Source organism: Ursus maritimus, unplaced genomic scaffold (genome assembly GCF_017311325.1).
Source record: "Ursus maritimus isolate PB19 unplaced genomic scaffold, ASM1731132v1 scaffold_8, whole genome shotgun sequence".
In the NCBI taxonomy this organism is placed as follows: Eukaryota; Metazoa; Chordata; class Mammalia; order Carnivora; family Ursidae; genus Ursus; species Ursus maritimus.
This window is the reverse complement of record NW_024426996.1, coordinates 80,714,105-80,737,405: the sequence shown is the minus strand read 5'-3', so window position 1 is coordinate 80,737,405 and position 23,301 is coordinate 80,714,105. Positions and strand designations below refer to the sequence as shown.

General features: G+C 49.7%; 1 protein-coding gene across 4 annotated transcripts in view; it reads left to right on the top strand.

Moving 5' to 3' along the window:
* Positions 1 to 23,301, top strand: part of LOC103676619 (E3 ubiquitin-protein ligase RNF4) — a 207,227-nt gene that overhangs the window by 413 nt on the left and 183,513 nt on the right. For 3 of the 4 annotated variants that reach the window (XM_040625119.1, XM_040625117.1, XM_040625120.1), the window contains exons 2-4: positions 15,826 to 15,993; positions 19,749 to 19,863; positions 21,928 to 22,007. In XM_040625119.1, coding sequence (XP_040481053.1) covers positions 15,985 to 15,993; positions 19,749 to 19,863; positions 21,928 to 22,007 — 204 coding nt within the window. In that variant the 5' untranslated portion in view covers positions 15,826 to 15,984. Of the gene's footprint in view, positions 1 to 972; positions 1,099 to 15,825; positions 15,994 to 19,748; positions 19,864 to 21,927; positions 22,008 to 23,301 lie in introns of those variants that run through there. The other variant, XM_040625118.1, reaches the window with a different exon arrangement.

Here is a 23,301-nt window from a genome sequence, read left to right as displayed (position 1 = left end):
CCACGCGCTCTTAACCCTTCGGAATTATGCCAGATGCCCCAGACAGCTCCAGGCCTCGGCCCAGGCCATGGCCCTTTTCCTAGGACTAGTCCTGGGGCAGAGTGCTCCCCCAGGGGTTCAGTCCTTCCTTTCCTCACACCCATCGCCCTCGGGATAATCCAGATATCTGGTCCCTCCACAATATGGCTCTTGCCTGCTCCCACCGCCACTGCTCCCCAACTCTGCTCCTCGCACAATGGGCAGCCTGCAGTCTCCTGGACAGGCCAGCCTATTTCTCCCCACCCAGGTTCCCTCTTCTGAGATTGTGCTCTTCCCTTCTAGTCCTTTCAGTTCCCAGCTCCGACGTCACTTCCTCCAGGGAGCCCTCCCAGAGACTCTGATTGAGTGCTTCCTCCGGGTTCCCGCAAATGGGCGAGGCTGTGCTTCCCTCCTGTCTTCACCGCCAGCCTGGAAAGTCCGGGATCACTGGGACCAGGAGCCCGGCCCCGGGTCCAGGGCACGGCCAGTGCCGTGGAGTTGGTGCAGATTCAGGCCTGAGTTCTGGCCGACAGGAGAGACCCGGGGCCATTGCTCACAAAAGCCATGCTAACAGGAGAGGGAACTTAGGCCCAGAGAGGGGCGGGAGTGGGCCCGGGTATGCGGGCCGTAGAACGCCTGTACTGAACCAGCTCCGCCTGGTCGCCCAGAGGTGCGTGGCCAAGATCAAAGCGCCCGGAGCCCCGAGGCGGCATCCCAGTAAACCACAACTCCCGAGAGGCCTTGCGCACCCGGGGCCGCAGACTGCGCGTCTCGCGGGAAAGCGGGAGCTCGAGCTCGCGAGCGTGGGCGGGACCGGAAAGAGGCGCGTTTCAAAGCGGTAATAGATGGTTTTCTTACCCAATAGGATTGAAAACATACCTCCTGGACCGGTAGCCCGCCGGAGTCGAGGGGACGACGGCCAATGGGAGGGCGCGGGGGGTGGAGCCCAGGCCTCAGGAGCGGAAGTGGGTCGCTGTTGAGGCGGCGGCGTCTTGCTTGAGGGTATCTCCTCCGTAGCTTCCGGGGGTGCTTCCTCGCCCGAGTGTGTCGGCGGCGGTTCCTGCCGCACCAAACCTCCCGGTAAGTCAGGCTTTGCGGAGAGCGAGCGGCCAGCCAGGGCCGGGCGGATGGGGGGTTCGGACGGCTTCGCGGCCTGCGGAAGCCGGCGGCGCGGCTGTCCGCCGTAGCGCGGCCAAGCCAGCTCGGGCCGGACGCCCGGCCGGGCCTCCCTCGGGACCGCGGGCCCGGCCGCCCGCCACGCCCCGCTGTCCGCGTGGCCGTCCGAGCCCGGCTCGGCGGGGGGAACGAACGTGCGAGCGCCTCGCCGAGGGTCTCGGCTGCCCCGGCGGACTGAGGCCGCTGCGCTCGGTTGTAGCGGAGCCAGCGAAACCGGGGCTGGGGAGGGGGACGGACGCGCCCAAGGTCACTCCGGGAGACGGGCAGGGCGGCCGGGGGCGCTGGCCTGTGCGGGCCGTTCGGGGGAGGCCCCGGCCAGGTTTTTGTTCCCCGCTAACGCCGTCTCCTTTGTGTGCTCGTGCCGCCGCCTCGCTCGCGAGCCTGCGAGTCTGTCCGGGCCGCGTGGCGGAGCCTCCTGGGCTGACGGCGCTGGGGGCGGCGGGGGCTGGCCGGGGGAGCGCCCACCCGGGGCTGAGCTTAGTAGGTCCTCGGCTTCCGGTCGTGGGGGGTGGCGCTGGAGCACTGAGGCCTGCGGCCGGCCCCGCCCCTCGGGCGCCTGCACTGGGCTCGGGCGCCCGCAGCCTAGTGCTTGAAGTGTGAGCGGGGTCTCAGGGGGAGGCTTGAGACCCGGAACGAAGTGCTTAGCGAACACCGCTGTCCACCCTTTGACCGTCCAGGAGAAGGGGAGAGTTCAGAGCCTGGACTTCCCTGTGGTAGCCGTTTTTGTGAGGTTTTGGCTTCTGTCTTATTCTTGTCCGTGCCCATCGACGTTCACAGTCATTCCTTCGTTCTGCTTCTGCGTCAGGGTCTCCCAGACCTAGGATCTCAGCCGAGGCTGCCTGAGTGGTTGGGGAGACTGAGGCGGTGTGCCCAAGGTCATGCAGCCGGCTAACTAGTTGACGGAAGAGCTAGTCTGGAACCTCGCTTTCCAGTGGCTGCAGGACGAGGCCTTTAAGTTCAGTGACCAGGAGTTTAGGGACCACTGGTGATGAAGGACAGAAACGTTGAAGGGAATCGCTTTGTTTAACTGGTGGTGTGTTTTTTTAACGGGTGGGAAGACATATTGGGTTCAGTTTTATCTGCGCTGCAGGTGAAATGGGAACATTCAGGTAGAAAGATGTTGTGTTGCTGGGTTTTGTGTTATCTGAACTTTAGCTTCCAACTCAGATTTAAAAAGCTTAGGTTAATACAGTGTTTATCAACTTTTTTTTTCGATGAACTGCCCCGACCTTCTTTAGTTTTTTTAATTGTCCTCTCCATGAAATGTTAATGCTGCTTATATACCGTGGGTCTTTTTATGTACTGTATGGGTATGTATGCTTTATACATAAAAAGAATGAGATTTTTTTTTCACCCCCTTGAAGTTTGGATACTTTAAAAATTCTAAGTCAGCACATTTTTGAGGTATTCTGTGTGCCAAGCTTTCTGCTTGGGGTATAGCTGTGAACAGAATAGGCATGGTACAACCCCTGATTGAACTAAGGAGTGAGGGTGGAGGGAATGAGAAAAATTCCCTTGAGGTTGAAATACAGAGTGTGGAGAGACAGGACTGGAGAGGTGTAAGCAGGAACCGGATGGTCAAAGTTCTTTGGTGTGCCCCAAGTTAATGAATTCAGAATTTATATTAAGACCACGTGGGAAAAATCACCGTACTGTGAGGATGGCTTAGAAAGATGGGTGAGACTAGTGGCTCTGGACCAGTTAGGAAGAGAGAAGTGTGGCTTGGGCCACAGTGGGGACTGGGGACCAAGCTCAGGCCAGTTGTGGCAGTTCTTCACTGACTTTTTGCTTAAAAGGCTGTTGCAAAGTTCATGTCCAGTAGTTTTTACCCCCACCAATTTCTGGAAAAGATTTGAGGTGCTACTGAATGCAAGTACGTGCATAAGGTAATTGTTTTATGCCGTATAAATATGGCTTTGTATGTTCTTTGTATGTTATCAGTGTCTTATTTTGAAATGATTTACCTACATCTTTCAATGTCCTCGGATTAGATGGCTCCTGTAGATGTGACAGGGCTGGCTGACTCTGTTTTTTGAGGTATAATTCACATATACGCTCTTGTAACTTGCCTTTCCTGTCTTGTTTCTCAGCAGGGGTTTGGGGGTTGTAGAGCAAGCAAGTCATTTTGAGGTTTCCTCTCTGAGGAGGAAGGCCCACAGCACAGATACTGCTGCATCCCAAGGTCAGAGTTCAAGTGTGAGAAAGCGTGTGAGGTTGATTTGGAGAGTGCTGCTACAGAATTACTTTCGGAAGGGTTTTATTTTTCCCGGGTATAAATAAGGGTTGTCAGGTTTATTTTTCCTACCAACACTGTGCAGGGTAGGAAAGGCCTGAAGGTGTCTCAAAATAAGTATTATCAATAGCTTCCTTGTGTAAAATGAAATTTTGACCCTAAGGCTTTCCTGGAGTAATGTCTGCACCCAACATGGGGCTCAAACTCTGTTTGGCATCTGTTCTAGCCATTATGTCTGTGGGGATGAGATGTTCTTTCCTTCTCTCCCATGGTGATGGTCTGTTTTTAAGTCTTCTTTGTTTCCTGATGGTGACTATATTTTTACTTGCACAGTAAGGCTCCATATCCCCCTTTCATCATTTTTTTCACCTCAGAAATACTCTGTGCCATTTCTGTCAAGCATCTATTGAGCTTGATAGCTTAATTTCTTTTTTTTAAAGATTTTATTAATTTTTAAAGATTTTATTAGAGAGCATGGAGGGGCGGCAGAGGGAGAAGCAGACTCCCTGCTGAGCAGAAAGCCTGACAAGGGGCTCTATCCCAGACCCTGAGATCATGACCTGAGACAAAGGCAGACGCTTCACCAACTGAGCCATCCAGGTGCACCTTGATAGTTTAAGGAGACTATCTGCAGTAAGTATTGGAGTTGGAGTCCGGTTGACCATGTCGAGTACGGGAGAAGAAATGGTTAGTTGGGGAGCAGGAGAAATACAAGAAACCAGTGAGGTAGGTCTTGAAGGATGAGCAGGAGTTTCCCAAAGTGGTAAGGGGTGTGGGACCTTTGCAGGGAAGGGGACGGGTGGCACGGATCAGATTATGGCACTGCTGTTAGGAAGAGCCTGCAGCAGGTGACTGACAGCCATGGTATCAGAGTAAAGTACAGTCAGTTCTGCTTTAAACACTTGTTTGGAAGCATGACTTGTTCCAACGCAATTGATAGACTAGGAACAGTTTGAACATTATGGGGATTTTGAGTTTGCTGTGCATGATTTCATCTATGGGAAATACTAGATGAACACAGAAAATCGAACTGAGCCGAACTAAGTCACATAGACTGTAGAAAGTACACACCTCAAACATATTCCAGCTTTCTCAGTGACTCTGTGTGTTATGAGCCACACCCATACACATCTTTTGTTTAAAAAAATTCTCTCTACTTCCCAATAACTTACAAGCGGCAAACCTTGTAAAGTATTCGTGCATCTCCTGACCATTTAAAATGCGCAGAGGTGTGCTTCCATTCTGTTAGGTTCTTAACGTGTGTGTGTGTGTGTGTGTGTGAGACATTGACAAAGGTTTTTAGTGCTGTACCCCTAATTTCATTGTTTTCCCATAAGTCCTGTGGTTTTTTGTATTGTGTGATATATTTTAGGAATACTCATGTCTGTAACTTCAGATGAGGCCAGAAAGGTTAGCACTGGGTTAGGGATGGGAGGTTACTCTGTGAAGGTGATGGATGTGATCGTTTGGGAACATTTGCCATCTTTTTGGGCCTTTTGGAGCCTGGTAGTTGTTTTTAAGCTACCATGTGAAGCCTTTTAACTTCCCCTGGCGCCTTTTCCATCTCTGTTAGAGCATTACCTTCATAGTCGGGTACTTTATGAAGCACCTCAGCTGCCACATTTGTCCTGGAGGCCAAGGACCATTGACTTTCTATTTTACTTCCTGGGTAGAGTGTTGAAGGAGAGTTGAGGTTCTGAATTAGGGCTTCTGCTGCTACAAACCCAGGTGTGGGATTCCCACTGCCAAGATTAGTGTCTCTAGAGAATTGGGTTTGGCTAGCTTTTTGGTGATAGTGTGCATGCATTCTTTAGCCAGCCCACCTATGCACCTGCCTTGAGGGGAAGGGAAGGACTTGTGCTGAAGATCCCTGGGGGAGGGCTATTTAAGACAAGTATGCAAATGAGGGAGCTCCCACAGTGAGGCACTGCTCAGCTGCTCCCTGCTGTAGGTATAGGCCACAGTATCACATTTGTAACCCTTTGACAACCTCCCCACCACCACCTTCAGGGCCTGCGCCTTGGCTGTTTTTATAGTAGTTACAGATTGATTACACACACACACACACACACACACACACCCCACTAGGTTCATGGTTCAGTACAAGCATCTAAGCCTCATAGCTGGCTTTTTCTGGCAGGCTCTGTGTTCAGGCATCATCCACATAGACACAGCATGCCTGTCTCCTCTGAGTTTCATGGCCAAAGTGACCTTGGTCCCAGGGAAGAGTGGGAAGTTGTTGTTGGCCTCAGCACCTGAGGTTGATATGCTCCATTGGCCTGTGGTATCTTTTCAGCCTCTGGAAGGATAGATAGATCCTTAGGTTTCCTTCTCGATACACCCTTGATGCTGTCCTCCAGGAATTGCCTGGTCTGTATCACCAGGCCACCAAGGCTGAAAGAAAATTAGGTTAGGGGTCAGAGAGGTAGAGAGAGCCCCTCAGTTTCATTTTGAGGCTGTCCCAGAGCAATAACCCTTCTACAAAGGAGTTGGTTGGATTTGGTATCTTTTGATATCTTCCCAGTTGTTTCTCCCCCCCATCTGTACGTTTCTTGTTTTAAAATTTAAATTCAGTTGATTAACATATAATATATTAATTGGTTTCAGAGGTAGAGGCCAGTGAGTCATTAGTCTTACATAAAACTCAGTGCTCATAACATCACATGCCCTCCTTAATGTCTGTCTATTACCTAGTTACCACATCCCCCCACCCCTCCAGCAACCCTCAGTTTTTTCCTGTGATTAAGAGTCTCTTGGTTTGTCTCCCTCTCTGGTTTCGTCGTTTTTTTTCCCCTCTCTTCCCCTATGATCCTCTGCCTTGTTTCTTAAATTCCATATATTTGTGAGATCGTATGATAATTGTCTTGCTCTGAATGACTTATTTCCCTTAGCATAATATCCTCTAGTTCCATTCACGTCATTGTAAATAGCAAAATTTCATTTTTTATGGCTGTGTAATTTTCCATTGTATGTATGTACACACACACACACACACACACTGTATCTTCTTTATCCATTCATCTGTCGATGGACATCTGGGCCCTTTCCATAGTTTGGCTATTGTGGACATTGCTGCTATAAACATTGGGGTGCAGGTGTCCCTTCCGATCATTACATTTGTATCTTTGGGGTAAATACCTGGTAGTGCAATTGCTGGGTCATAGGGTAGCTCTATTTTTAACGTTTTGAGGAACCTCCACACTGTTTTCCAGAGTGGCTGCACCAGCTTGCATTCCCACCAGCAGTGTAAGAGGGTTCCTCTTTCTCCACATCCTCACCAACATTTTGTCATTTCCTGACTTGTTAATTTTAACCATTCTAACTGGTGCGAGGTGGTATCTCATTGCAGTTTTGATTTGTATTTCCCTGATGCCGAGTGATGTGGAGCTCTTTTTCTTGTGTCTGTTGGCTATTTGTACGTCTTCTTTGGAGAAATATCTGTTCACGTCTTCCGCCCATTTCTTGATTGGATTATTTGTTCTTTGTGTATTGAGTCTGTTAAGTTCTTTATAGATACTAGCCCTTTATCTGATGTGTCATTTCCAAATATCTTCTCCGATTCTGTTGGTTGTCTTTTGGTTTCGTTGACTGTTTCCTTTGCTGTGAGAAAGCTTTTTATCTTGAAGATAAGATCCTCCAAATCAATTAGTGATATAACCTCATCAGGCGCAGCTGTTAGAGAATTAAGGTGTCCCCACTCCCAGGGGTTTCATCGACAAAAGGGTCAACCTAGTGTTTGGAGGGAGTTCCTCATAATCCTGAACTGAAACTATAGAGAAATTCGTAAGAACAGCTTCTTTGAGAAGAGGAGGAGCCAAGGTGTGCTTGGGCTGTGTTTGAGTCATAGGTGTCCTGGAGATCCCAGGGCATGGATGGGAGAGACTGAGGATCTTTCTATAGGCGAATTCCTTACAGATGTTTCTGGGGCTGTGTCCACTGCAGAGCATTTCTGAGTAATTGACTAAACCCTGTCTATTTAAAGTGTCTAGAAAAAGAGTATTTGGTGAAGTTTATTTTTAATTTTTGGTTGTGGTAAAGTATATGTTATATAACATAGATCATTTGAACCACTTTCAGGTGTTCATTGGCATTAAGTAAATTCACAGTGTTGTGCAACCATCACCACCATCCATCTGCAGAATTTTTTTTAATCTTCCCAGACAGAAACTCATGTATTCATTAAATAGTAACTTCCTGTTCCCCCTCCCTACTTGCCCCTAGCAATCAGCATTCTATTTGTCTCTGTTTTTGATGGCTCTCAGTACCTCTTATAAGAGGAATTATACAATATTTGTCTTATTGTGTCTTCTTTCGCAGAGCATAATGTCTTTAGTGTTCATCCATGTTGGAGTCTGTGTCAGAATTTTATTTTTAAGGCTCAATAATAATCTTTTTATTGATTTTTTTTCATGGATTTTTGAAAAACTGAAGTTCACTCTTAATTCTTGACCCTTGCATCTCAAGGCCTGAATCACAAAAGCAGACCCATCTCTATATCCAGACAGCTGTTCTTTTTCTCTAGTAGAAGCAGAAGGCTGGCCTTGGTAGGTCCTGTGTTAGGAGAAAAGGAAAGAATTTTCCTTGGTGATAAGTCGCCAAGCAGGTGTGATGGCTCCTTGGTTCTGATGCTCCTTTCAGGTCTCTGGGACTTTGCTGATTGCTGGTGATGGTTTCATCAAGTCATAAGATAAATCTGGATAAGACCAAGTACTGTCTCTCCAAGCCTGCTGCTTTTTTTTTTTTCTCGTCAAGTTCTTTCATCTAGTTCCTGCGGAAATCTCGGGAGACCAGTAGTCAAGGCTGCTAAGCCTTCTCTAGGAATAAATAACTGGGAGAGGACTGCCCTGTTACCTCTGTGCTGGCTTTTCAGCCCCGCTAAGCCTAAGCAGAGTGATGAGCTACGTCGTACCAAGCAAGTCTTTCCTGGAAATGAATTAAGTCTTACTAAGCCAGAAACTTCTTACTTCAGTTCTTGGGATTCATGGTTTCTTTGCTCTCATCCACTAGCACTTACCACTTGTTTGTTTTTTTAAGATTTATTTAATTAATTTAGAGAGAGAGCGCGAGTGAGTGAGAGGAGGGGCGGAGGGAGAGACTCTTCAGGCAGATTCCCCGTGGAGCTGGGAGCCCCAGGCAGGGAGGGCTCAGGCAGGACTTGATCTTACCGATCAAGAGTAGAGTCAGAGGCTCAACCATCTGAGCCACCCAGGCGCCCTAGCGCTTACCACTTGTAAGAAGAGCTGTGATTTCTGGCTCTTCTGACGTATTTATTACATAATTTATTGATTGTTTTTCCACTTAGAATATACGCTCCGTGAGTGTCTGTTTTTGTTCGCTGCTGTATTTCTAGTCCCTGGAGAGGTGCCTGATCTAGACCAGGCAGCTGTAAGTAGTGAATTAAACAGCTGACGGGGTTGTCTTCAGGGTGCTACGAACAGTACTGGGCACTTTGATTCAGCGTCATTGTTTTGCAAAAGAGCTGCAAAGGTAAGGGATATTTTTCCCACATGAAAGATGGTGAGACTGAGGCAGGAAGATCAAGTATTTGTGCTAGGCTCTAGGGCTTGTACAGCCAGCCACATGATTGCTGGCTCTTTACTATGCACCCTCAATTGTACAACAAGCAAGAGGCATATGTTTTTCTTAAGTACTAAGGGCTGATTGTTGATGTGACAGTGACATCAAGGTTCCATTTAAAAAGCTTGGGTGGGGGGGCGCCTGGGTGGCTCCGTCGGTTAAGTGTCCAACTCTTGATTTCTGCTCAGGTCATGATTTCGGGGTGGTGAGATTGAGCCTGGTGTTGGGCTCTGTCCTTGGTGCGGAATCTGCTTAAGGTTCTCTCTCTCCTTCTCCCTCTGCCCCACCCCCATCAGGCATACTCTCTCTTGCTTTCTCTCTAAAATAAATAAATCAGAAAAATAAAAAGCTTGGGTGGGGCGCCTGGCTGGCTTAGTTGGTAGAAAATGTGACCCTTGATCTCAGGGTCTTGAGTTCAAGCCCCACATTGGGAGTAGAGCTTACTTTTTTTTAAAAAAGCTTTGAAATGAAAGTTTATTGGCAACTTTTAATGCTCATGCTCACTTCCCCAAGAGGGCAGGCTGTACTGGGCACTGGTGCATTGCCAACAGCCTCGGGTATTTTTTACATTCTTCCAAAAGTAGTTAGGCGGGGGCTCCTGGGTGGCTCAGTCAGTTAAGCCTCTGCCTGCCTTTGCCTCAGGTCATGATCTCAGGGTCCTGGGATCAAGCCCCGCTGTCCAGGGGGGCTCCCTGCTCAGCAGGGAATTGGCTTCTGCCTCTCCCTCTGCCCCTCCCCCTGTCTCTCAAATAAATTCTATCTCAAATAAAGTCTTAAAAAAAAAAAAAAGAAAGTTGGGCAATACACAAGTCTTTAATATATTCTTGCTTTTTAACATGTGTTCTGTAATTCTACTTTTGAAATTCCATTTAGGGAAGTACTTAAAATAACATGGCAATGATTATGTGTTTGTGGTTTTAAAGGAGGAGATGTTGGGTAGACAATTGGTACTAGCCAGTACCTGATCACTTGGCATTTCCCTGATGAAATTTTGTAGGATTTATGCTTCTGTCTGCTTTAACCATGCTGGCATAGAGAGGTTGCCCTGGTTAGCTCATTCACACTCACAGGAGACTGCCCATGTGTCTCAGAATGGCTTGTTATGAGCTTATAGTGAGAACTGCCTTGTAATTGGCACACAGTATGAGTGACCCAATAGAAAAATGCACAGAGAGGGGCGCCTGGGTGGCGCAGTCTGTTGGACGTCTGCCTTTGGCTCAGGTCATGATCTTCAGGGTCCTGAGATTGAGCCCTGCATCGGGCTCCCTGTTCAGCTGGGAGTCTCCTTCTCCCTCTGCCCCTCCCCCTGCTTGTGCTTGTATGCTCTCTCTCCCAAATAAGTAAAATCTTGAAAAAGAAAGAAAGAGAGAGGGGCGCCTGGGTGGCACAGCGGTTAAGCGTCTGCCTTCGGCTCAGGGCGTGATCCCGGCGTTCTGGGATGGAGCCCCACATCAGGCTCCTCCGCTATGAGCCTGCTTCTTCCTCTCCCACTCCCCCTGCTTGTGTTCCCTCTCTCGCTGGCTGTCTCTATCTCTGTCAAATAAATAAATAAAATCTTAAAAAAAAAAAAAAAAGAAAGAAAGAGAGAGGGAAGGGAGCACAGGGAGCCACTAAGAATCAAGATTGCTTGGCGATTGTGGAACCCATGTGGAGAGTTAGGTCTCAGGTGTCTGTGGGTAATTGTGTCAGCCTTGCCTGCCCTGCATGGTGCATGCCTGGGCTGAACAAAGCTGCTCATCCTAGATCTCCCTTGGGCACCCTGCAGACTAGTCACTTTCCTCAGTCTCTGGAGCACCCCTCCTGCCCCTTTTCTGCTGACTCTTCCTTTCCTTTTTTTTTTAAATTTATTTATTTGACAGAGATAGAGACAGCCAGCGAGAGAGGGAACACAAGCAGGGGGAGTGGGAGAGGAAGAAGCAGGCTCATAGCAGAGTAGCCTGATGTGGGGCTCGATCCCACAACGCCGGGATCACTCCCTGAGCGGAAGGCAGACGCTTAACCGCTATGCCACCCAGGCGCCCCTGACTCTTCCTTTCTTGGCTGTGGGAGAACCAGCTCCAGTCCCACACTTCCTGCTTCCTGCCTGCCCAGTTGTTTGTAGCCATTGTGTGTGTAGACATGCACCACATATGTGATGATGTGGGTCACTCCTGCTAGAGTTGGGGGTCATCCTCTGTAGTGTCCATAATGACTTAATGGGAAAAACCCCATCTCTAACAAGGACAGAATGAGTGGACCGTTCAGTCTGCACTGGCCTCATTAGCTCCTTCCCGAAGGGCAGTTCTGGCTCCCACGCTCTGCCACTGCCTCCTCCATGCCATACACCTTTCTTCTTGCCTGGGGTTCTCTTGGTCTCCCTACTTCCTCTTGGTCTGCATTCCAGCCTCCCATTGGCCCTCAGAGCACACAGGTGACATCTTTAAACGCAGATCTCTAAAACCTTGGTTGTCCTACCCTTGAGGTGTGGATTAGGAGGCGACTTATGATCCAACCGTTCATTTTTGCTTTCTTCTGTTCTCTCACACCACCCACACAGTCCTCATCTAGGGCATTCTTCTCCCCTTCTGTACACCCTACTCCCACCCAGTTTGTTTCTTTTCTTTCTTTCTTTTTTATTTTAATTAACTTATCTGTCAGAGAGAGCACACACGCACACAAGCCGGGGAGGCACACAAGCCGGGGAGCGGCAGGCAGAGGCAGAGGAAGAAGCAGGCTCCCCGTGGAGCAAGGAGCCCAGTGCAGGACTCAGTCCTAGGACCCCAGGATCATGACCTAGCCGAAGGCAGACACTTCACCGACTGAACCACCAGGCACCCCCCACCCGGTTTGTTTCTTGAGTAACTCCTATCACTTTGGGCCTGCACTTGCTTGGTCACCAGTGACTGGCTTCCTGTGGCCGCCTTACTGGCCTCATTCTGGCTCCCTTGCCTGTTGACTACTGCTGCTTCAGTAGTCAGCGGAAAAGGGGCAGGAGGGGTGCTCCAGAGACTGAGGAAAGTGACTAGTCTGCAGGGTGCCAGCTTTGTCTAACTGATGCCTCCAGGTTCTCTCAAAGCTTTGTTTCTGACTTGTTATTTTTTTTATAGGCTCTTCTTGCTCTACCTGACTCCCCAGATTTAAACACAGATTCTAAAATCTCGATCTCTATTCCAGTTCTCTCTCCTGAGTGTTACAGCTGCCTTCACACCTTTCTACCTGGATATCCCATAGCCAGCATTTCTAAGACTAAAACCATCTACCCTCAATGCCTGTTTCTTTTCTCCCTTCCCCAGTTCAGTTTTATGGCGTTGCTCCTGCTCTGTAATTAGCTAGATACCTTGATGTGAATTGTCCTTACCCTCCTATCAGAGGTTGAGGAATTCCTGGCCTCTGGTTTCGCGGCCATTCCCAGTGCCATGCGCTACCTGGGGTCTTTTCTTAGTGTAGGGACACCATTCACCACGCCCACTCTCACCTCCGAGTCATTGATTCCTTCAGTAAACATGAGTATCTGCTTGCGCACGGGGTTAACTAAGTACAAAGTAGACTCGTTCTGCCTTCACAGCACTTAGGGCATGCTGAATGACTATAGGGTTTCCCTTGGAAACTAAAGGATTATGGGCCATCTGCTGAGATGGAGTGATGGTATTGTTGGAAGGACTTTCTTCCTGGACATAGTAAATTTGAAAACCTGGAAAACATCCATTTTCCAGATTGTTTCTACAATAATACATTTGATTTCTGGCATGGCATTTATTTGATAGTGTGGGTTCTGCTGTCACACTGTTCTGGTTTAAATCCAGGCTACTGTTTAGTAGTCGTGGACTTTGGGCAGGTTCCTTAGCCCTCTTGCATGTAAAATGGTAACCTTAAGGGGCCTGGGTGGCTCAGTTGGTTAAGTGTCTGATTCTTGTTTCGCCTTGGGTCATGATCGCCCAGTTGTGAGATTGATCGTCATGCTGGGCTCGTGCTTAGCACGGCGTCTGCTTGGATTCTGCCTCCTTCTCCCTCTATCCCTCATGCTTGTGTGCGTTTTCTCTCTCTCTCTCTCTCAAATCTTTAAAAAAAAAAAATAAATGGTAACCTTAATAATACCTTCCCCCTTATTGGGTGATGGGACTGTTATATGACCTGTGTTGGAAAGCAGTGTTTTTGTACATAGTACAAGTAATGTCTGGGCTTCGGCTGTTGTTAGTCTTTTTATTATCCTGGCGGCCTTGTCACCTGCAGTATCCAGAACACTTCGTAGTCTGTGAAGGCTACCTTTCTTGGAACCCTGGCTTTGCCATCTAGACATGGCACTTCCACATCCCCACACTGGTCTGCTGGGAATGCCCTCTTCTTCCCACCTCCATTCTCTGGTGAAATCCAGCCCCTTGGTAGATTTCCCTAAGGCCAGCCTTCCAACTTCCTGTGCCCTCCGACCACTAACTCTTACTATGCCCAAAAGAAGCAGACAGATTTGGAATGGATTGCTGGACTGGCCTTGGGCGTGGAGAATGAGAACAGTCCAGGGAAGCTCCCAGGTGGTCTTGCTGGGGCTTCAGGGCTGCAGGAGGCAGTTTCAGAGAGTAGGGAAGGCATGCAGGCCAAGGAATTGGGGGTGCCTCTGGGACAGTCATAGGACAGGTCTTAACCATGTTTGAAAGCCTAAAAAGTAACCAAGTGAAGCAAGAGGCTTATGGAAAGGCCAGGGTTGTGCATTATTTCCCGTTGCTCAACAGACGGATCTCCTTCTCTGCCGGTGACATTTTTATCAAAGATTCTTCTCAATTCTGAGACACACTATGAGGTAGATAACTTTTCCCCAGAACAGCTACATCATGGGTGTACACCCAAATGTAAGATACTTCTTGGGATCAGAAACTTATGCAGATATGTTCGAATCCAGAAAGCGTGGTAGTCTTGTGAGTCCTAAGAGGCTGTTGGGACGCCTCCCCCTCCGTTCAAACCAGGCGGGCAGTCTTGGTCCCTCCCAGCCGGAGCCTCTACCCTGAACGCCAGTCTCAGCGGAAGGCTTCCCAGATGAGGTGTTGCTTTTGGGAACATGTGTGTCGTTTATGAGTAGGAGGACCTGCGGCCCCATTTTGGAGGCTGTCAGGAGATGTCATGCTGCTTGTCCCCTGCATGTCTCCCCATAGAGTGACGCAGTGAAGAGGTTATCCCTCTAAACCAGTCAGGGTCACGGTGGATAATGAGGTGGCAGGGGAGCAGATGTGGACACATGCAGACCACCAGGTAATAGAGAATGAGGCTCAGCTGGCTGGGTAGTCCCTCTAGAGGGGCTTCTCTTGGGGTAAAAAAGGCCAGGGGTGTGGGGTGGTCAGGAAGGCTTCTGAAAAACCTTCTGGCCTCTCCTTGTCCTGTGTTTCCTTACACCTAGCTCATATACCTCCATTACAGCACCAGAGCTGATGACTGGGTTTATTCATTGCTGTGTTCCCAGGGCAGGAGCCATAGTGATTAGTGAATGAGATGGGGAGACCGTCTTTTTAAAGCTGGGTTGGGTGCGGCATTACACAGCACTTCAGGGCTTGAGCAGAGGGGTGGAGCTGTGCCATGGGCGGTGCGTTTGGAGGGACTGGTGCTGGTAGAGTGAGTCAGCGACATCAGCCCATAGCCATTGAGCCTTTAAAACGTGCAGCACTGTTCCAAGTGCTCTGCCAGCCCCTGTAATCGTCACACACCCTTTGAGGTAGGTGCTGCTCTGTTTTGGAGGCGCCTGACCAGTCCCAGCTGTCAGGCTCTGGAGATGTGTTCCAGTTTCTGTGGCCAGCTATGTGTGTTAGAAAGCTGTGCTGGCAGTAGGGTAGAGGGGCGCTGGGAGGCGGGAGACACTGTGTGGGGGCCTCGGGAGCAGCACCATTAGCACTGCCTCAGAACTTGTTAGAAATGCAGAATTTGGAGCTCCATCCCAAACCTCCTGAGTCAGAGACTCCGGTTTCACAGCCTTCCTGATGAGGCTGGTGCAGACTCAAGTTTGAGAACACCTGTCCTTGTCCAGAGCGCTACTGCCCAGGGTGGGTGACCACAGAGCCTCCTCTTTGCTCTGATTCTCCCTCTGTCCCTCAGCCTTGCCCAGTGCTCAGGGCTTCCCCGCCAGAAGCCAGCTGTGCCCCTTCTACCCTGATGACACCCTGACTCTGGGCTTCCGACCCTGTGTTTTTGCTTCTCATTTGCTCCCTTTTCCACTGCATCTCTGATACTGAATTTACCGTGCATAGCTGCTGCCTCCCAGTGGAAGGGCCTTGAATGAAATCCTAGGGCCTTCCAGTTCTCCAGCAGCCTCTTCACTTGCTGCTTTCTCTGCCCTTCCTGGAACCTCCCACTTAGCTTCCCAGTCCACAGTTTCTTGGTTCTTCCCCACTCACCTGTAGCCAGTGACAGAAGTCTCAGGTGTGAGGGTGAATCAGGGCAGGTGACTCGTCTGCTTCTCTAAACTATTAGCTCCTCCAGAGGGTAATAGTGAAGTTGTGGAAAGAGCCAGAGGCCCTGGGCTCTGCTCTGGCCTCAGAAGCTCCATGCCATCCTGGCTGCAAGGAGTCCGCAAGGTTCTGTGTGGCACTTCATATGCTCTTGCCTTTTCCCAGCAGCTGGCACAGGACTCTGGAAGGGCTTCAGCAGCCAAAAAGAAGGGCAGGCCGTGGCATAATGGGTCTGATCTCAGGCTTCGGGATCAGGTGGCTCAATACTCTGTAAGAGTGCTTGCTTCCCAAGAATATGCAAGCAAACTCGTGAGTTGCATGAAGTGTTCAGCAAAGTACTGGTTAAGGATCGAACTGAGCTTTGTTGTTGATGATGCAGGTGGGAGCAGTTATCACCTTGATATCCTTGTTTTTTAGGACTGAAAGATACTGGAAATCTACTTGGCTGCAAATGCTGTGCAAGCCAGAGGATGAGTAACCAGCGGGTGTGAGAAGTTGACAACGGTCAACGTTCAACTTCCTGCCAACCTCTGAACAGGTCCCTTCCTTCTCCGTAGGGTGGAGTCAAAGAGCACAATGAGTACTGTGAGTTTCATCAGCTCCTGAATTTTCTTTTTAAAGATTTTATTTATTTATTCATTCATGAATGAGAGTGTGCCCACAAGTGAGAAGGGGGTCAGGGGGACAAGCAAACTCCATGATGAGTGGGGAGCCCGACATGGGGCTCGATCCCAGGACCCTGAGATCACAACCTGAGCTGAAGTCAGACATTTAACCAACTGCCCCTTGTGAATTTTGTTTTCGAGGCTAAGCAACTACCTTATTTCTTAACGGCACATTAATGAGAGTACCATAAAGGTGCCTCTAAGTAACCCTTGTTCTCAAAGGAAATTGTGCGGGACTGAGGGCAGCTACACAACTTAGTTGTCTGGAGGAGTCCAGTGTTTTGGGTGGTGTCCTGAAGACAGAAGTAATGGCTGCGGGTTTGGAAATTTTCTATCCCCAGAGCAGCTGTCCGTGTCCTGGAAATGCCAGGGCTCTGGTTTATTTAATCCTTCACAATCCAGTGTTCCATTTTCCCTTCTATTTCCTTTCCCTGTGTAGTTTTTTGTCCAGTATGAGCATAGTGGTAATGATCCTTTGTGAGAGTTTTCTTACACTCAGTGACCAAAGTTGGAGAAAGTCTTTTCAGAGCTTTTATCAGACTGCAGAGGCCGTGCCGTGTAACCAGGTGTCCCCTGGAGCCCCTTGAGCTCCAGAGAAGATTGCCTGAAATTCCCCCTCCTTAGTTTATTCCCTGCTGACCAAGCTGCTCATATGATCTAAACTCAAAACAGCTGTTTTCTGAGATACTGGATTCATATCAGGTGGACCAGCTGGGAAATGACAGCCTCATATTCTCTCCCCAGGTTCCAGAGGTGCTGGGAGCGTGTAGGCAGAGAGAGTGAACTGCAGTAGAAATCCTGTAGATTCCAGTCACTGCCCTAGGATCCACCTTGTCCTGACCACTCCCCAGTCCCTAGTGTGCTCTGAGCGCACTGTTGATAATTCATACACAAAAGGGCCTTTGTTTCCGTGGACCTACCTTTTTAAGAGGCAGATGGCTTCCCACCTTGGTTCCTTATCTGCAGGTTGTCTCTGCAGCTCACTTTGAAGGGAAACAGATGTCCTAAGTCTGGGCACCTCCCCTCTGAAGCCCACGCCTTGCCCAGGCAGGATCTGGTTAGACACAGCAATGTAGCCTGTAATGTGACTGTGAAGAAGTTGGTTAAACTTCCTCAGAATTGCAGAAATCATGTGGTCAGTTTGAACTGAAAGCTGTGAAGCTCTCCTGCTAGTGCAAAGGGGGACAGCCACGCTGAGAGTGACAGGGCAGTGGGGAGAATCTCTGCCAGTGTTCTAGGGATTCTTGAGGCTGGCCCTGAGCTAGCAGTCCCCTACCCCTTGCCCTGTGGGCAATGTGGATGGAGGGGGAGGCAGGGCTTGCGGGGGGGGTGGGGGTTGCGGAATCCTGAGATGATCAACCTGGGAGGGTGAGGGATAGCCTCATAATGGAGGTGAAATTTGCATAGGTTTCTTTCTTTTTTTTTTTTTTTTTTAAGATTTTATTTATTAATTTGACAGAGAGAAACAGCCAGCGAGAGAGGGAACACAAGCAGGGGGAGTGGGAGAGGAAGAAGCAGGCTCCCAGCGGAGGAACCTGATGTGGGGCTCGATCCCAGAACGCCGGGATCACGCCCTGAGCCGAAGGCGGACGCTTAACGACTGCGCCACCCAGGCGCCCCTTGCATAGGTTTCTAAAAGCTATGTAACAATTGGCCAAATGAGGAGGGGGAGGAATGGGTAGTCCAGGCTTGGAAGGGATGAGGAAGCTGCCAGGGAAGAGGATTGCTGTGCGATGTAGGGCAGGGGTGGTGAGTGTTGAGAACACATGTTGCTGCAGTGCTCACGGTGGGGTGTTCCGAGTCCAGCACCTAGACCTCAGCCAGGGGCCAGTGACTGCTGCTTGCCTCTGTCGGTGGGGACCAGAAACCACACAGGTGGCCGTGGTGGGACATGAAGGGTTCTGTTTAGCAGTATCTCCTAAGAAATATTTGGTCCTTTGCAGAGGAAGGAAAATACAAGGACAACTTCAGCGAGGAAGAGGGAAGACCTGAGTAGCCCAGGTCTTCTGGTAGCAGCTAGGGGAGCCGGTAGACACGGGGCCGGAGACTGCTGAGGCTGGAGTGGCAGTTCCCTTGACAGACTGAGCAGCTTCCTGGCAGAAGAATTTTGAACTACTGTGGCCATTTGTCTCTGGGCCCTCCTGGGGATGGTTCCCTGCTGCTTAGATCCACTGAAAGTTGCTAAACCCAAATCTTAATTTCTGACACTCCCCAGGCTGCCATTTGCTACTGAGGTGCGGTTGAAATACAGAATGAATCAGGCATCTCTGTCTTGCCTGGCCAGCACGCGTTGGACTGAGTGGTGGGTGCCCTTAGGTCTTGTGCAGATCACCAATAGTGTCCATCCTTCCAGAGTTTCCAGGGACAGAATGCTTAGTAAGGCATGCAAGGAGTTAGGGTCATGCTGACATCATGTGGCTGTGCTCGATACTTGGCATACATGGTGATCTCTCATCCACATGCCAGCTCACCCATTTCGGAGTGAGAACCAGAAACAGGTGGAGCTGGGATTGGCCTGGGCCATACAGGCCGGGAATGATAAGGTGACAGGACCAGGTGGGAGGTTGGGTCTCTCTTGAGGAAGGCCATACAGGGCATGTTCTCACCGTGCATTTCAGGGCCATCCTGGTCAGAAGTGCTGGAGGATGCTAGCTAAGCCAGCGCTCAAGGATTTGGGGAGACGGCTGGCTCAGAGAGTTTGGACTGCAGATAGGGCAGCTGAGAGCCTGAGCCTTCCAGAAGGCAGGGGACTTTGGTTCTTTGAGCTCAGGGCCATGATTGTGAGAATGTAAGCTGCACTGACTAGTACCCCTAAAGGTTGACGAATTCCCAAAGAGAAGACCCTCTTTCCACAGTGTATGGAAATTTGGGAAACCGAGAGTCTTTGGGTTGAAACAACAAAAAGGCCTCATGAAGCCAAATACAGATCCAAGGAGAACAGGTCTGTGACATTTGGTGAAAAGGTGGGGTTTCTGGCCAAGTCCTGACCTGGGTCAGAGGCTTCTATAGAGTCTGTGTGTCAGGTACTTTTGACAGACCGATAGTTTGATATAACAGAAGTTTTACTTTATTATAGAGTTCATATTCTCACTGCATGTTTAGAATTATTTCTCTTTAAATACTCAGTATTCTAGAATATGAAGTTTTGTTTTTGTTACTGTTTTTAGAGAGGGTGGAGGGGCAGTGGGAGAGAGGATTTCAAGCAGGCTCCACGCTCAGCACAGAACCTGATGCAGGGCTCAATCTCACGGCCCTGAAGTCATGACCTGAGCCATAATCAGGAGTCAGATGCTTAACTGATTATACCACCCAGGTACTCCTACAATGTCAATTTTTGGAAGGACCCATTACCTCAGGTTGGCTCACTGGTCTCCTACTCTTTTTTTAAGGTTTTTTATTTATTTGAGAGAGTGAGCGCGCACAAGCTGGGGGGACGGGCAAAGAAAGGGAGAGGGAGAATTCTGCAGGCTCCCTGCTGAGCAGGGAGCTGGTCGCGAAGCAGGGATCAATCCCAGGACCCTGGGATCATGACAGCCAAAGGCAGACGCTTAACCAACTGAACCACCCGGGTGCCCCATGGTCTCCTACTCTCCTTGATGAGTTGACCTTTTATTCTGTTGAAGTCGTATCAGTCAGGAGCTCATGTGAGTGTTTCTTTCCTTTGGATACCCTCAGAGAAAGCGTCGTGGTGGCACAGTAAATTCTAGACAAGCCCAGAAGCGAACTCGGGAAACAGCCTCCACCCCTGAGATGGCCTTGGAAGCAGAACCCATAGAACTTGTGGAAAGTGGTAAGATTGCCGGGAATGCTGTGACCGTGGGGTGCTGGTGCGGCGCAGCGTGCATGGATGAGCCCAGCACTGGCACCTCCCAGCCATGGGGCCTTGTGCAAGCAGCACCACCTGTCTGAGCCTTCATTACCCTTCCAAACGGGATCGTCCTAATACCACTGCGTAGAGTTGTCCTTAAGGTCAACACTTAGCTCAGTGCCTGTTAGTTAACACTTACTGTACACGGGTTAGGTTCTGCCCTTGTGTTTATAAGATCTATGCAGTCTCAGACTCATCCACCATTCCAAACTGAAAGCTGACTTGGGCAAGACCTGCCCTCTTTTGTGGCATGAGACCTTCACGGGTTTTGACAGCTGCACAGGAGGGCTAACCATTTAGCTTTCCGGGAATGTGCGGCAGGGGAGGTGAGACTGCCCTGGGCCCACCTTTAAGATTGGAAACTGTACGTCCAGTTCGCTTGGCCTCCTGAAGTATTCGGCTTTCCTTTTCTCTTTTTCATTGAGACACGGTTTCCCAAGAAGGTGTATCTGTGGACAGAGCCATCTGTGTGGGAGGGAGTTGCTATAGGCAAAGGCCAGATTGATTTTCCCCCTGTGCCTGCTGAGGGAGATGACACATGGCCTGAATTGGGTCGCTTTGCTCTGCATGTACCGAGATTGTTTTAATGACTGTAATGCCTGAAAACTGACGTGTAGAGAGAAGCAGCTTGTCTTAAGGTAGATTTCATGGGCCCTTCAGAGAAGTGAAGTTCTCAGTATCATCTCTGTGGCTCCTGAATTTCACTTTTCACTGTGAATTCCTGGAAGCCTAAAGGCTGAGACCCTGGCCACCCCGCTGTCCCCTCTCCTCTGCCCCAAACTTGATGCCCTGGCATCTGAATTCTGCCATCTTTTGGGAGAGGCTGGCTCAGGAGGGGCTCCTTGATTGGGACGCAAGACGCACGAGGGGTCTCGGTCCTGACTGCAGTCCAGTCAGGCCCTTCCCTCCCCGCAGGCCACCTTACCACGTGTGCAGTGCTGTACGCACACGTTGCCTGTGGGAGTATGGCTTTTGTTTGTGAGAGCCAGAAATTACGTCCACCGGAATGAGCGTGGCACTGTGATTCAGAGTGTATCAGTACACAGACTATTTTTTAAAAAGGATGAGGTCATTATGTATACATTACAGTCGACATCTCTGATATATTACGAGTTTTATTCCTGTGAAACTTTAATAGAAGAAAATAAAGCAAATTTGAATTGGTAAATGTATTATGAGTTACTGTCCCCAAACAACTACTCCTTCTAAAAATCCTACTCTCATGCTTCTTTAGTGCTATAATAGAAGCAGAAATTATTGTAAATCTTTTTTCAGTTCATATAAATGGAAGTTGTCCCCTGTGGTTCATTCTTACCTGCTGCACAGAAGTGCCGATACCTGTTGGCACAGGACCTTCCCCACTCTGTCCTGTGCTCACGTGGACACCACAGCGGATTCTAGGGCTCAAAGGCAAACCATTCTGGTGTGCTGGGTGTCTAAGGGATCAGTAAACACCACCCTGTTGTCCCGGTTGAGAGCCACACGGAGATGAATATCTCACTGATGAGGGAGCAGAGCTGAGCCTGATGAGGCCTGTGGGCAAGCGGCAGCCTCAAAAAGGAGGTTTAAGGCGGGTCCATGCCAAAGAGAAAGGCCCTGAGGTGAGCATGCTTGGTCCTTTCCCCAGATGTCCCCCAGCACTCCCAGATAGGTCACTTCCTCTCCCCTGTGCAGGGGCAGGTGGGGGTACTGAAGCCTAGTTGTGTGACAGTGTGAGGCCACAGGGCTGAAGGTGTGCATGTGCACAGATATGACCCCCTCCCCTTGGTATAGTTGTAAAAACCATCTGCCGCTACTCAACATTCTGAAAGGGCATTCATTGGCACTCGTCCCCCCTGAAAAAGGGATTGGACATAATGCTCTAGATCAATTGAGGGGGTTTTAGTTTGGTATAAGACTGTGCTCCATTTGTAATCATTTAATGAAGCTTGGAGCTGTATGCCTTTACTTTTCTCCTAATGCTTGTTAAAATGCTTTATTTTAAAGCTGGAGACGAAATAGTGGATCTCACCTGTGAATCGTTAGAGCCTGTGGTCGTTGACCTGACTCACAATGACTCTGTTGTGGTAAGTGTTGGGGCGGGACGGGTGATCCTTCCTGGCTGTGGGCCCTTGGCGAGCACCAACTTCTGAAGGCCTTGGTCACAGGTTTGTGCGGAAAAACTCAGGCACTCAGTGACTAGAGCCCAAGATAGAAAGTGTTTCTGGAAAATCCTTTGTTGCAGGTTTGTTGCCTGTGGGCAGTCAGTCTGTGTGACCCTGGCCTTTCCACAGCTGGCATGGAAGCTCTTTGGGGAGAGCCCCGAGACCCCACTTCTGTAGTCGCCTATTCTGTACTTTATATCAACTGTGTGAGCTCAGGCAAGTTACTTAGCCTCATTGACTCTGAATGCGGAAATGCCCTCCATGCCAGTAGGTTATTGGGAGGGTTAAAAGTCACCCTGTATTTGAGTGCCTGGCACCTAGGGTGGTGCCCAGTAAATGTGAATTTCACCCTCACACCTGGTGGGGATGAGAATGCTGGCCCACCACTGCCGGTGGGAGATCTCTGGGGTCACAGAAGCAGCTGCCTTGGAGGACGCAGGCACCCTGCATCGCTGCTTGTCTCCAGGAAGGATGGGGCTTGGGAAGCTGCTTGTGCCGCTTCCTGTGGCGCCAGCTGTGGACCCTGGCAAAGAGCACACTTGCCCCATGTGGTCCTCGGGGAAGGAGATCTGCTCCACAGCGTGGGGGCGCACGCCTGTGTGAGGGTCCAGGCAGCTACTCAGCCCACAGACCTGCACCTTAAGGGTGCGTCTGTCTCTCCAGGATGCCTCTTGAGCTCTGTTTGATCTGACGTGCAGTTTGTGAAGTGGAGCAAGCGGGAGGCAGGTGTGGCTGAGGACTGGGGTTGTAGTAGCTGAGTGTCCCCCTGGCCTTGGGGCCCACTGGGCCTGGGCTTACTCTGATTGTGCTTACAATTTCAGAGTAGGGTTGTGCTGAGAAGCTTCAAGGCTTCTTTAAAAGAAAAGAAGGGCAATGATTGGGAACTGTCTTGATGGATTTAGAGGTTTAGACTCTGGTCTTGATTGAAAATCACCAGTCTTGTTGTGTGTCTGTGCACCCCCGCCCCCCAGGGAAAGGCACCTGAAGCCCATATTTTCTCTGACACTCAGTCCCCAACCTGCAGCCCCGGGGGATAGCCAAGATTCTGCATGTAAGACCTTCCAGCCCTCAAGGAGACAGTGATTGGTTTCTGTTGTGTGACATGCCAGCATCATGAAATCCCCTTTCGTTCCTTGGATTTTTTTTTTTTTTTTTCTTTTTTTAAAGACTAGACTGCCCTTCCTAAAGGGCTCCTTCCTAACCTTTCCTTACCTTC